The sequence below is a fragment of the Myotis davidii genome, unplaced genomic scaffold (assembly GCF_000327345.1).
Source record: "Myotis davidii unplaced genomic scaffold, ASM32734v1 scaffold798, whole genome shotgun sequence".
Lineage (NCBI taxonomy): Eukaryota > Metazoa > Chordata > Mammalia > Chiroptera > Vespertilionidae > Myotis > Myotis davidii.
The window spans coordinates 277547-291862 of NW_006289818.1; the positions used below are offsets into that span (position 1 = coordinate 277547).

General features: G+C 35.5%; 1 protein-coding gene across 4 annotated transcripts in view; it reads right to left on the minus strand.

Annotated features, from left to right (window-relative positions):
• The window catches only part of DOCK11 (dedicator of cytokinesis 11), a 142384-nt gene that overhangs the window by 38763 nt on the left and 89305 nt on the right, over nucleotides 1-14316 (minus strand). For all 4 annotated transcript variants that reach the window (XM_015563139.1, XM_015563138.1, XM_015563141.1 and 1 more), the window contains 5 exons: nucleotides 8442-8508; nucleotides 6841-6888; nucleotides 5300-5442; nucleotides 3894-4009; nucleotides 1729-1866 (listed from right to left, as the gene is read on the minus strand). In XM_015563139.1, coding sequence (XP_015418625.1) covers nucleotides 1729-1866; nucleotides 3894-4009; nucleotides 5300-5442; nucleotides 6841-6888; nucleotides 8442-8508 — 512 coding nt within the window. The remainder of the gene's footprint in view (nucleotides 1-1728; nucleotides 1867-3893; nucleotides 4010-5299; nucleotides 5443-6840; nucleotides 6889-8441; nucleotides 8509-14316) is intronic.

The following is a 14316-nucleotide window of genomic DNA, read 5'->3' on the forward strand; positions in this document are numbered from 1 at the left end:
CTTTATTCACAAATTGTATTAAATAGCAATTTTAAAAAACCTTCAAATCCACCTAATCTCTATATCAATTAAATACAATAAGTAATGATGACAAAAAAGCTTTCCATGCTTAGTTATCCTATTATACAAATCAATTAATTGAATTTCTTTATCTTGTTAAAGTTACACATACCAGAGAGGAAGGCCTGACCTGTGCCTTTCCATAATTTTAACTCCATCTTGGTTTATGATGCTTTTTATTACATTTAAAAGCTATCAGAAGCAGACCAGAAATAAATCTTTGCTATCCGTTTCAGTCATATTTATTCCTAAAAGTCTAGCCTGAGGTTTCTTTAAAAATGAGGTAAAGCCTGAAAATTTATAGCCCACAGGTGCCATCAGCATTGAAAGGAAGGGCTCATTCATTTGACCCCATACTGAGTCTCTCTCTCCCTCCCTCCTTGCTCCCTTCCACCCTCTCTAAAAAGTCAATGGGAAAAATATCCTCAGGTGAGGATTTTTTTAAAAAGGATATTAACACCCTGTTAATTTAAAAATGCTTTTAGCCAAGATTTCCTTATAATTACATTAACAGGCTATTTTTTTGTCATTAATTCAGTTGTTTTTGTTTTGTTTTGTTTTTTGTTAACCCTCACCAGAGGATATTTTTTCCATTGATTTTGAGAGAGAGAGAAACATAGATGTGAGAGAGACACATCAATTGGTTGCCTCCCATACACATCCAGACCAGGCCAGGGATCAAAATGGCAACCCAGGTATGTGCCCTTGACCAGGAATCAAACCCACAACCCTTCAGCCCGAGGGCAGATGCTCTAACCACTGATCACACTGGCCAGGGCAATCCACCGTTATTTTTAACAAATTTTAGTGAGTAGGCCATACATTGGAAAAAAATACTAGTAATTTTACCGACATAAATAAACATAACATATTTGCAACTATAGTCTATGTCAGGGGTCCTCAAACTACGGCCCGTGGGCCACATGCAAATACAAATATTGTATTTGTTCCCATTTTGTTTTTTTACTTCAAAATAAGATATGTGCAGTGTGCATAGGAATTTGTTCATAGTTTTTTTTTTAAACTATAGTCCGGCCCTCCAACGGTCTGAGGGACAGTGAACTGGCCCCCTGTTTAAAAAGTTTGAGGACCCCTGGTCTATGTATTTAAATCCAGGAGTCACACTGCTCGTAAACAATGTTCAGTGAGTGATCAGCATGTGATCACACCACTTGGTGCATGGTAAATGGTTCTGTTGTAGAATGGCGTGGCTTTCTGCAGCAGTATTGCCAGCAGATGTTCCCACTTTCCCTAAGCCATGCCCCAGCCGTGTTTACTTAAGGTGACTGGTGAATGCATGCATTTACTAGACCTATTCAGTATAAATTTAAAATTACAGTAATACATATAGAAAACTTTTCTGTTAAATTAAAACTTTTCATATATACTTAATTTTAATTACACAGATGTGTCTACTTAAGTAAAAACAGGAAAGCTAATTTATCACATATGCATTCAGAAAACCTACTTTATTACATGACAGACTTTCAGCTTTAACAGAAACCCCCTCGCCTGAATTAGTCTGTTATATGGAGGTTTTACTGTACTGACTTAATGGGTTCAGAGTCTGAGGTTTGTAGATGTCATAACAATAATCCTCTATCCCCTCTTTTTTTCATGTCATGAAGCAAGCCCACTAGCAGCTAGCTATAAAGCTTTTGTCCTTACCTTACTGATGAAAGCTCGCAATGAAGCAAATACATGTTTCAGTGACACCTCAGATTGTCCATTTTTAAGAAAAGCAAGATGAATATCAAATACTTTTTTCATTAATGGGTTGTGGCCATCATTATTTAAAAGTTGACTCTAAAAAAACATGAAAATAAACATAATTTTGGCAGAAACAGTTTATGTTACCCCTGCTTAGAATGAGAGATCTGAGTTACCAATACCTGTTTATCAATCCATGTCTAAAAATTCCAGAAAAACAAAATGTTTAAAACATCTGTGCCACCTTTCAACTTGGAAATCTCAAAATACTACATAAACTACATCTATACTTGCTTCCATCATTTTATGCATAAGATAAAAAATATTTTTCCAATGTAACACAGCAAATACAGAACTAGGATGAGAAGAGTAGTTTCTATTAACCTAGCCATATTACTTCTCAAGTAAGAAACCAGTAAATTTAAAATAAATGGATACAAGTGTATTTCTCTGAGGAAAACTAAGTAATGTAAGAATTAAGGAAAATATCAATCATATTTTAAAAGTCTATTATCTAATTTAATTTTTAAGTATGTTTAGTATAAGATATGTTTAGTCATTGGTGAAAAATTAAACCCTCTATGAGTAGAGATAATAACAGGTGTCACAATTGAACAGACCATATAAATTGTTTAAATGCTCCATGTAAAGAGACATAAATGAAACAATAAATTGTAGAGAAATAACTATTGGTTTGTGAAACTTAAAAAAAAAAAAGCATTGGTTAACTTCTCCAGCCCTATTCTCCTATCCCTCAAAAAACGAGCAGGTTACAACTTGGCCAAAAACAACAACAAAAAACCGACAAAATAATATTCAAAGTTTTGACAAATCTAATGGTAACATCAACAGCCAGAATCCATGCAGGGTGTTAGATTTTTCTGGCTCTTTCCTTAGTTTATTTCCAAACATGATATATGGTTAGAAGCTTAGACTTTTGTGATAACTGGCCTAGATCTGAATCCTGAGTCTGTCACTGACCAGCTATATGACATTAAATTCCCTGTGAGCCTCAGTTTGCTCATTTTTAAATGGGAATAATAATAGTATCTATATCAAAAAGCCATATGAAGACTAAAAGTGAGTTCATATTTGTTTTTAGTTTATTGGGGTATAATTTATATACCATAAAATTTACCATTTTTAAGTATATGGTTCAATTATTTTTAGTAAATTTACAGAGTTGTACAACCATCACAATCCAATTTTAGAGCATTTCCATCACTCAAAAACCTCCCTGGTGCCCATTTGCAGTCATCCCCATTTCCCCCAGCCCCACAATAAAAAAAGATCTTATATTCATAAAGCACTTAGGGTAGTGCCTGACATCTACCAAGAGGTATGTTTATTAATAAATGAGACACATATGAATAGGAGGAATACAATGCAAGCCCTGAGACCAAATATCCTTAGTTATTGGCACAATGAATTTGGTTTGCATTTTAATGAGAACTTAATATTTCAGAAAGGGATACTGATGCCTATTTCTTATTAGAATCTAATTCGATTTTCCCTTATGAGCCTCTTGAAAAGCACAGACGGGGTTGAAAAGAAAAAAATTATCTGTATAACTCAGGTGAAAGTGAGCACAATTTTTCACTTTTGAGTTCTCCCACTGATATTATATTACAGCTATGTAGTTTTTATTCTTTAAACACATCTATTAGCCCAGTTTACTCCTTTAACAACCCTGAAAGTTCATTGCTTTGGCCTTATTCTTTTTAATCATAGTAATAATGATTTGTACTGAGGCAAACATCTGAGAAAAAACACTAAGCGCCTGACCAGGGAAGCCAGCCAGGCTGCCTGGACATCATCTAACCTAAACAGACACCTCATGACAACAGGCATTTGAGAAAACTAATTCAGTCATGATTTGGGCTAAAATTACTGAATATTTTAATAAAAGTATGAAAGAGATCTATTTTTAACCAGGAAAATAAAACAATTGGGTGTGGCAGGTGAGTCTTGGTGAATTCCCAAGGTCACACAGTAGCCAAACTCAGTCTATCATCAAAATTTCCTGAGTGCTCATCGGGGCTTTTATTCCTATGACTGGTTATGTTTTGTTATAATGTTTTCTTTGCAATGGTGCCAGCTGAATTTTAACTCTTCATTTTTACCTTGAAGCACTGGGTAAAAAACGATATGGTATCTAGCACTGTTAAAGAAACTTCAGTAGCAGTATTGCCTTCTAGAAGGGCCTGATGGAAAATGTCTGCTTCAGTTGTTGTAGAACCTAGGATTAAACAAAAAGTAAATTAAAACTGCTGAACAGAGATTCACATAATAATTTTGAATGATTTCCCCTCCAAAAAACTTAGAGAGACAAGCAAGAAGAGAGGAGGCTCTCGATACTTGCAGATCTAATGAGTTTTACTGTGTTTGTTCCTAAATCAAATATAGTCTTGGTTAATCAAGTCTACCAATTTTTACTTAGAGCTGTGTATCAACAGCTCTGCACACATAATTAGGAGCGCACTCCTTTGGAGACAAGATTTTAGTGATGAACCATGGCAATATAACTAGGAAATAATGTGGGAGGCATTTTAGGCCGTGCAGGCTGTAAGTCGCATTTTTTAAAATGTCTTGAGTCTGTCGCGTCAGGACCCACCTGCTCAAGACATTCGTTTTATTATTAGTCCTTAATACAGGCCACTTTTGCTGGCTTCCTTCGCTGCATCCTCCAGAGGACTGTATGGAAATGCAAGTTTTCTCACTCTTTGACTTTTTGTTAATATTTGCTTTTCAAGAGATAGCTTCCAATTATATAACCCTCTAGCTTTCCCAGCTGGGCAAGATTTCTCTCCTTGGCCTACTCGCCTTATCAATACTTCAACCTGTGTGAAACACTTTTGTCAAAAAGTATTTACAGTTCTTTAATCTCTGCATTCAGCTGAGCATGTGTAATCCCTTAAAATCATTGAACAATAACTCTAAATAAATACTGTATACACTATTATGTTATACTATTATGCTAATATTTGCGTTAAAGTTTAACAGTAGAGCCCTGGCCAGTGTGGCTCAGTTGGTTGGGTGTCCTGCTTTGCATCAGGAGGTTGCTGGTTTGACTCACAGTCAAGGGCACATGCCTGAATTGTGGCCTCAATCCCCAGTAGGGGCCATGCAGGATGTGGCTGAACAATGTGCACTCTCTCACGTGGATGTTTCTTTCTCTCTCCCTCTCTCCCTTCCTCTCTAAAAATTAATAAACTATTCTTTAAAAAAAGGTTTAACAGTAGTAATGAAGGATAGTCAATGTAAATAAAAACAATTCAGTGAGAAAAATTGATTTAATAATGAATTAAGAAAAACAATACCATTACCTAAAATTGCTGAAAAATTTATGCATATTTTATTATAGTCATATATTATGAAGTGATGATATATAAATACACAGATATGCAAATAGATCTATGTCTGTGAAAGCATTTTCAATCATATTGGTATTTTAAACCAGGACTTCTTTAAAGTAAAATAGTATTACATATCTGTTTCAAATGGGGACCCCACACACATTTTCACTTACTGTGATTAAGTGTAAATGAACTTTCCAGGCTACTAAGATGCTGAAGCCGGGCCTGCATTACTCCTGATCTGTTTCGAAGAGCCGGCATGGTTTGAGATTTTCGGTCTACTCCAAAATGTTTTGACAGCCAGGCATCCTGTATCCTAAAATAAAATTTAAAGTTAGGAATTGGAGTACTCTAAGACTATATCTCAATGTTAGATATTTTTTAACTAAAAAAAAAATTAGGTTTCCACATAAACACAATACTACGATCAATATTCTTTCAACTATTACTTGTCTTAAATGAGACATCACTGGAAATTGTATGAAGTTTTAATATACATTTAAAAGAGCTGATACTAGAAGAATATAATTAAGGAATTTAGAGAGTTATTTACTTCCCTCTTTCTCATCAAAAATATCAGTGTAAAGTGGACAACACTCTAATAAGATTCAGTCTTTTCTCAGGAGATGAGGAAGGGCAAGACAGCAAAGTCAGTAAGAGGGCTGCTCAAAAGTTGAAATGGGGGAGGGGATTCCTGAATGAAGAAGGAGTGTCAATCAAGTGTTTCTAAACTTGAGTTAATCTTGGACCAGAAATTTTTACTCTTTAAACATGTCTACTGCAAGAATTTGTAATTTTTTTCTTTAATATTAAGGTTTTATTAAAAATTACAACTGGGTCATAGAGGAACAAAATAAGAAAAATAGTGTGTCTATTCTCTAGGAAACATAGGGGGAGAGTCAGCAGAATTTTAGAGGTTAAGGCTCATGGTGGTAGTTACCATGCCAGTTTCAAGTTATGGGGAAAGACAGTGAAAAATGTCACCTGAATTACCTATTATTAGAATGTTCCAGAGACTCAGCAATTATAAACCCTATCCAAACAGCCTCTTCAGTTTTTGGAAGTGCAATGGAATTTAACGTTAAAAAAATGAACTCTATTTGTGTTGCTTTAATGACTACAAACTCTACCCCAACAATTTATCTCATTGAAATAAGCAAGTAATATTTTCCTTAGGGTCTCTGAAATATTTTAAAATTATTTATTTCACTAAGACTTAAACAGCAAAAAGAAAAAAAAAGCTCATTTATAATGCTATCCCAATCACTGTTGAGAATTTCTGTTTACCTTAGCAACTTAGGTGAGTACTGATAGTTTGTACATAAAGATACAAACCTTGCAACTGTCCTCAGTTTATGGTTTCCTGCCTTCTCTTGGATCTAGCCCTTCCTCACACATCCTTTAGAAAAGACAGTATCTGTTTCAGGATTGGGACAGAAACCCTGCACATAGGGCTAACCATTTTCCTTTTGAAAACTTAAATGTATCAGCTCACATTAGTTTAATTTAAAGTTTGAGTTGAGATATACATAAATCATGGGTTGTCCTTTTAAAAATTTGTATTGAATTTACTGGGGTAACACTGGCTAATAGAAATTATATAGGTTTCAAGAGAATTCAAAATGAATAATGTACTTTTTATATGGCATGATCAAGACTGCCCTCTGTTGGAAGAAACAGAAAAAAGTGGAAATTGCCATGCTATGGGAATTACCTTGCTATGTTTCTTTTTCCCATGTATCTAAAGTGAAACAAACATACTCTAGAAAGAAAAACAGTAGCATGTTAGTAAAGTAGTTAATTATCTGCAATTTAACAAGTAATATTTGAAAATTCATTTGCTACAAAGAATGACTACTTAACTCATATTGTAATGTATGTTTTGATAGACAGAAATATACACATAACTAATTGGGGGCTTGCCACATTATATTTCTCTACATTTATTTGCTAACATTACATTGATATCAAAAAGGCCCATGTCTTCATGTATAATTTTAACAACATAAAAGAACCTATCAACGTTAATCATCCTTTGTTTTCTATAATATATCATAGCAAAAGTCTCTAGTATAGTTAATACCTAAAGAAAGTTTCATAAGCCCCAAAAGTTGGGGTAATTGCTGTGCTTTTTTATAATGACATTAAAATACTTTCTATGACTAAAAATCTCTAACACATACAGAATTAGGGAGGATAGCATACTAACCTCCCACATACCAGCACCTGCCAGACTCAACAATAATCAATTCATAGCCATTTTTGTTTAATCTCTACCCTGAATAGGTCCTCTGCTGTCCTTCCATCCTTCCTATCTACCTACCTCCCATAGTTTTTAAAGTAAATCCCCAACACCATATATTTTCATTAGCAAAGATATCAATATAATTAGAGTAGTTTATTTTCTTTTTAATCTTAAGTACTGTTTTGATTGCTGCCATTTTCTGCAAAATTTTGAAATACTTTAATAAATATTTATGAATTATCCTCTTTGTGTTTTGGTAGACATGCACATATTATATATATATCTATATATAGGTGTATATATAGATATGTATAGATATATATACATATATATAGATATATCTATCTATATATATATATCTGTACTATTTATTCAAAAGTTTGCTAGATTTCATTCTAATTTTTATTTTAGTTTTCTTAAATAATATTAAAATACCCCAGCATACCATACAGGGTGGGAAAAAGTAGGTTTACAGTTGTTCATATGGAAAATAATACAATTATTAATAAGTAATGATACAAGAATAAAGTGTTTCAAGTAATTACTACTGTAACTACTTTTACCTCACCCTGTATATAACAACTTTCCACTTCAATCTAGAAAAAAAAAGACTAGATTTTCCCAAGTGCCTTGGAATGGAGATATCTATATTAATCTATTAATCTATCATCTATTTATGTATCTGTATATTTCTGAAGAGGGTGAAATTACTCAGCTCTACCTTAGAGTACAAATTATAAATTCCAATAAGTTAAGCTGCTCTATTAAGCCAGCATCTGCTCTGAATGATTTAGTACAGTTGATGCCACTTCTAGTTTTCCAGAACACAAAAAGACTCCTGCCAGGCTATAAAAAATGGTCTATTATTGGCTAGGCTTTTCTATAATATCACAAGTATCACCATGTTTTTCCTCTATATGTGAAGAACCTGAATGTCAGCATCTATATTATCAAAATTTTCTACATTATTAGCAAATAAGATGTTGAAACCAAGAAAAAAGTTAACATTTTATTATGTATAAAAATTAAGCTCCCCAAATAAGGGGATATATATGAAAATGTTAACTTACTCTAAAAGTATGAGAATGTTTATGAGCTCCTGAGGAGATACTTTATTCCAGTAAGTTAGGAGAGTATCTGAAAATGGAATAAATAAAGCATTAGATCTTGAAATAAAGCAAATAACACGGTGAACCTCAAAGTACCAATAATTTAGCTTAAACAACCATCAACGCATGGCTAGTTGTGCACAATACACACACTATATTCTTTTGAATTAATTCCAAATATGAATTTTAATTTCAACATTTTTATTTTATAAATCTTCTTTTGGATAGCTCATCCCAATCTTCATATCATCCCTGAAAACAAAGGAAGGAAGCAGACCTGGGGTTTTTAATGAACATCCTAAAATTTTATGCAAGATGGTGCATTTATGTGCATTTTGCTGAACGGTGGGGGTGTCTAGTACCTCTGTCTGCTACTTAAAGGGCTCTCTGAACCAAAAAGTAACAAATGTAAACTTTAGAGAGATAATTTTTCCTCTTCTTTGCCTTTGGGTTATAAACTGTGAAGTCCTGTCAATACACACAAATGTAGTATTTCAGATATAAAAGTCCCTTAAAATCTATTACATGTACTTATCCTTTTTTACCTATTTCTCTATTTCCAACACACCTACTATGGATATTATTTTTAATAAAAGAAAAATGCTGCCACTTAACTTTCCAACCCTTTTCTCATCCGACTCAGATATGTCAACAGATCCTCTTCTAAAATGTAAACATCTTGTAGGTATCGCAAAAGTAGGCAAATGACCGAACTGCAAGCCCAGCTAGAGCCCCCTGCAGACAACAATGGAGGGCCAGGCAATGTTGGTCATATGGTGGGGGGGGTTGCTGTGGGGGTTTTGACTTAACTTCCAATTTTTTAAAGACCAAGAGTATTGGTAGTTCCTAATGAATATAAAATACTGATCATCTAGAATAAAAATGCTAGAATTGAGTCCAATTAGATTCGTGGTGCCTTTTAAAATTAAGGTATAAGTGACTTCCGGTTACCGTACCCCCCCTCCCCTTTGGATGCGTTTCCCTCAGCGAAGGTGGGCTCCCAGAAGTCAATGGATTTCCGGTTTTCGGTTTCCAGCGGAAACCGGTTGACTTAAGGCGCCATTTTCCCTTTGCTAGGCGCCATTTTCCCTTTGCTAGGCGCCATTTTCAGCGTGCCGCGCACCGCACAGCACCGCACCGCACCGGCTTTTCCTGTCCAAAGCTGGTGGGACCTTCTTTCCACCCCTGAGCCACCCAGCATCCACACCGTGCCCTGAGGCAGCTTCGACTAAGGTCTGTAAAAAGGGTGAAGGGCTTATCCCTGCTGTGGCCTGTCAGAAACTCTTATCGGTGAGACATAATGCAGGCAGGGAAATTTGGTGGAGAAGACAGGAAAGATGATAAGAGACTTTCAGAATCTGAGAAATTAGAGTTAAGTGTATGTGACGTGTCGAGTGACGAGTTTAAAAAAGCCTGGCTAACACTAAAAGAGCTCCATGACAAAGAGCTATACCGTTTACAGACCAAATTAACCAATTTGAGGAAAGAGCGATTGGGAGATGGAAGGTGGACAGGCTCCACCGCCAGAATTAAAGAGTTGACTGAGCAACAAAAAGTTCTCAATGGGACCATTCAAGCCTTGCGAGAACAGTTGCGCTCAAAAACATGTGACCGCTGTTCAGTGAATGAAACATATAAGACTACACTACAGCAAGAATTTTACGATATCCAACAACGAAACCTTAAGTTTATTGCTGAGATCACTGCAGAAAGGAATAAACTAAGAGAAGAAAATAAAATGCTTTCTGAAAAACTTAGACTGACTCAGAAAAAGCTTAGTTCTTCTGATAGTAGTGATGACTTAATCCCTTGTGCTCAAAAGGCTGAGTCCGTTTTTACAGCCAGGGATCCTACAGGTGATCAGCCGCTTCTGCCTATGAGATTGAAAGAGCGGCCAATTACTGCACATGTTAAATCTAGAGGGAAAAAGGAACAGCAACACAGTCAAGAGTTAGCAATTCTAACTCATAGTCCAGACCTCTTAGACCTGGCAGAGACATCTTATGACAAGATAGCTTCTAATGCCAGTAAGTCTACCACAGAAGGTACTTCCACGCAGAAGACACCTACACTTTTTCCCTTATTATATACACAGAGTACTCAAAGGGAGCATGAATTTCAAGGTGTCTCTAACCTTTCTGAAGAGAAGCCTAGCCAGTCAAAAAAGCTAGAGTTATTTACACAAAAGGTCTCCCCACAGAGGGCCTCTACTCAGATGGTCTTCCCTTGGACCTTTTCCAATTTTGGTACAGAACAAAGCCCTGTAATTGAAGCAGTATCTGAAACTTCAGAGGAAAACATGCCTTATAATAGACGCACAATTCAGTCTTATTCAGAGAAAAAGCAAACAATCTCTGCAAACGTATTTCCTCTTGACTATACTTCACGTAGGAAAAGATCATTGATTGGTATTCCTCGTTACAACATTGGGTATTCGGAGAGAAGCAGCAGTTACCAGATACCTTCCATTCAACAATCAACTTCGAAAAAGAATACTAATGAATCTACAGGTGCAACAGGGCATGGTACTGACAGGTTTCAAGGTGATGACCAGAGTTCCATTGTGGGGTCTAGGATAAAGAGAAAAGCCAAGCCAACTGAAAGAAGGAAGTAATGCTCCCCCATCCTCTCTCTTAAGGAAACTGTTTTTCTTTCACAAGAGGACAGTCTTCCAGTGAATTCGGACTATGTAACTAACTGATAACCCCTAACTCTGACTCCATTTCTAAGGATATAGTAAACAAGGCAGTAAGACTTAAAACAATTTGGAAAATGTCTTAGACTTTGAAACATTTACTTGTTGCCAGTTAATAAACTATAGCTCCCTCTACTTTCATATAAAGTATCTTTCTGTTGAAATAGAGTTGCTACTGTTGATGAACTAATAAAAAAGAAAGCCAAGAGAAGACCTGAAGGGAATTCTTTTCTTGTTGAAATTAAGTTGCTACTGTTTATGAACCAATATAAAAGAAAGCCAAGAGAAGACCTGAGTGAGTTCAACATTTAAACACATATAGAGTGACTACAAATATTTACCGGACGAGACAAATAACTAGAATACATCTATTGACAAGGACCCAGAAGCTGATATTTTTCAGAATACAATGAATGTGACTTTATAGATATCATATAGCATGACTTTACATGTATAAAAGCTAAAAAGGAGCTGTGACACTGACTGTACACTACTTATTAAAAATGTGCTTTGAAAAGTCAAAAAGCAAAAGCCGAAGAAAGAACAATCTAACAAAGATCAAATGTTTAGCAAGTAAGGTCAACATTTACAAGATAAGAACAACTTATGAAGTTCTCAAGAAACAAAGAAGTTATGGTTTTATCCATGACATTAAAAAAGCAGCCAGGACTTTGTCACTGGTATTACAGTTTATGGTATGTGTGTGTGTGTGCATCCGTGTGCCATGCACGTATGCCACAGTATATGGTGTGTATGTGTGTGTGCACGCATGCGCCATGCGCGTATGCCCCAGTATATGGAGGGGGTGTGTGTGTGCACGCATGCGCCATGTGCGTATGCCCCAGTATATGGAGGGGGTGTGTGTGTGCACGCATACGCCATGTGCGTATGCCACAGTATATGGAGGGGGTGTGTGTGTGCACGCATGCGCCATGCGCGTATGCCACAGTATATGGAGGGTGTGTGTGTGTGCATGCACACGCCATATGCGTATGCCACAATATATGGAGGGTATGTGTGAGGGTGTGTGTGTGTGTGTGTGTGTGTGTGTGTGTGTGCACATGTGCATGCATCATGAGCATATGCACAAGTATTGGAGTGGAAGAAGGGAGAACTAGTCAGCAATGCATCTCACGCCTCCTTTCTTCAATCTGCCACCCCCAACTCAATTTTACTTTCCTTGAGGTGTGGTGGTGGTTAACATTTTTTTTCATGTGTTTGTTTTTTGTTGTTGTTTTCTTCATGTATCTGTTGGGTCTTTTTTTTTCTTAATCAAATTTATTGATAAAGTTATTGTGCCTTAAAAATCACCCATTTAAACAGGATACAGTATAACACTTTATAGTATATTTGAAGAGTTGTAAAACCATCACCACAGCTTTAGAATATCTTCATCACCCTATGAAGAAACCCCGGAACATTAGCAGTTACTATCTACTCTTCTCTACTTTTCATCTTGTGGGAAGAAAAAACTGAGTTATAGCTGTCAACCGATCCATCATCTACTGAAACAAAGATCCACCAGCTTGAAAATGATTTGTTTTACAAAACATGGAGGCCCATCACATAGCCTCAATATATTCTTTGTTTTAATAAAGTACTATGTAAAGCAGTGGTTCCCAAATTTATTTGGCCTACCGCCCCCCTTCCAAAAAAAATATTACTCAGCACCCCCTGGAAATTAATTTTTTTAAAGTTTAATAGCAATTAAACAAAGATATATGTATTGTTTCTACCTTTTTCGTAAAATATAGTAAAGAAAGGTGTAAATTACTTCTGTATGGCTTAGGATTCCATGTGGTTGTGATATGCCCAGAATGAAGGACTAAATCAATCCGGATGAACCCCTGCCGCACCCAAAGACCTCCCCCAACTATTGTCTGTGTCCATGGGCTATGCATATATGCATATGTTTTGACTTTTACTTTAAGTTCTTTAAAGATGCTATTTATCTATTTTTATCTACTGTTTTATTAATGTACCTTAGCATTTATTATTGACTTGTTTTAATATCAACTTATTTTGTTTTTATTACTATTTATCCTGCATTGTTAAAATAGATTTAAAGCAAGTTATATAGATACTGAAAATAGAATATAAATTAAAGATAATGACTATGATAATCAGGACCCAGGTGCTTTTAAGTTCTTCATTCCTGCATTTTTTTTGAGCAAAAATATTCAGAAAAGGAAGAAAACTGTATGAATAAATGTGGTATTTGGAAATAAGATAACCTGATTTTACTTCCACGTCCAGAAGACATGAAGTTTATCAAAATCCTTTGGTTATATCCTATCATATAATATAGAAAGGAAATGATAATACTAATAAATAATATAATTATATAGCAAGGAGAAAAAAGAGTGTGAAAAAGAGCCTGGAAATATACAAAACCATAGAGTTGTACTATGTAACAATGGCATTCCTTACCCTCAAAGAATCCTTCCTATCTTTTTGTTTGCTTTTTGTTTTCCAAATCCTGGGTCAAATAAAAGTTAAAGTATTCTGGTTATTATGTTTCTCTGTTTATATTGGTCATTTAACGCATTATATGCTCTGCATGAAAAAAAGTTTAGCTGATCTCTCCCCCTTTCTTCCACCAAAGGACTTGTATGCATGCATATAAGCATAACCAATGGACATAAGACACTGGGGGATAGTTTGAAATTATGAAACTATTTATTGAACTCAGAATAGAAAGGTAATACAAAAAAAGTTAAAACAAATGCACCTGTGGCCATCACGCCCCCCCCCATCGCTGCAGCGCCCACCAGGGGGCGGTAGCGCCCACTTTGGGAATCACTGATGAAAAGCCTAAACATACTTTTACTTTTAAAATATTCTTTTTTTGGTAATAGTTTTCTTTTTTAAGTGTTAACAGTATTGCAGATGCCCCCCCATCTCCCCCACTTTGCCCCCCTCCACCAAGCCCCTGCCGCACCCAAAGACCTCCCCCAACTATTGTCTGTGTCCATGGGCTATGCATATATGCATATGTTTTGACTTTTACTTTAAGTTCTTTAAAGATGCTATTTATCTATTTTTATCTACTGTTTTATTAATGTACCTTAGCATTTATTATTGACTTGTTTTAATATCAACTTATTTTGTTTTTATTACTATTTATCCTGCATTGTTAAA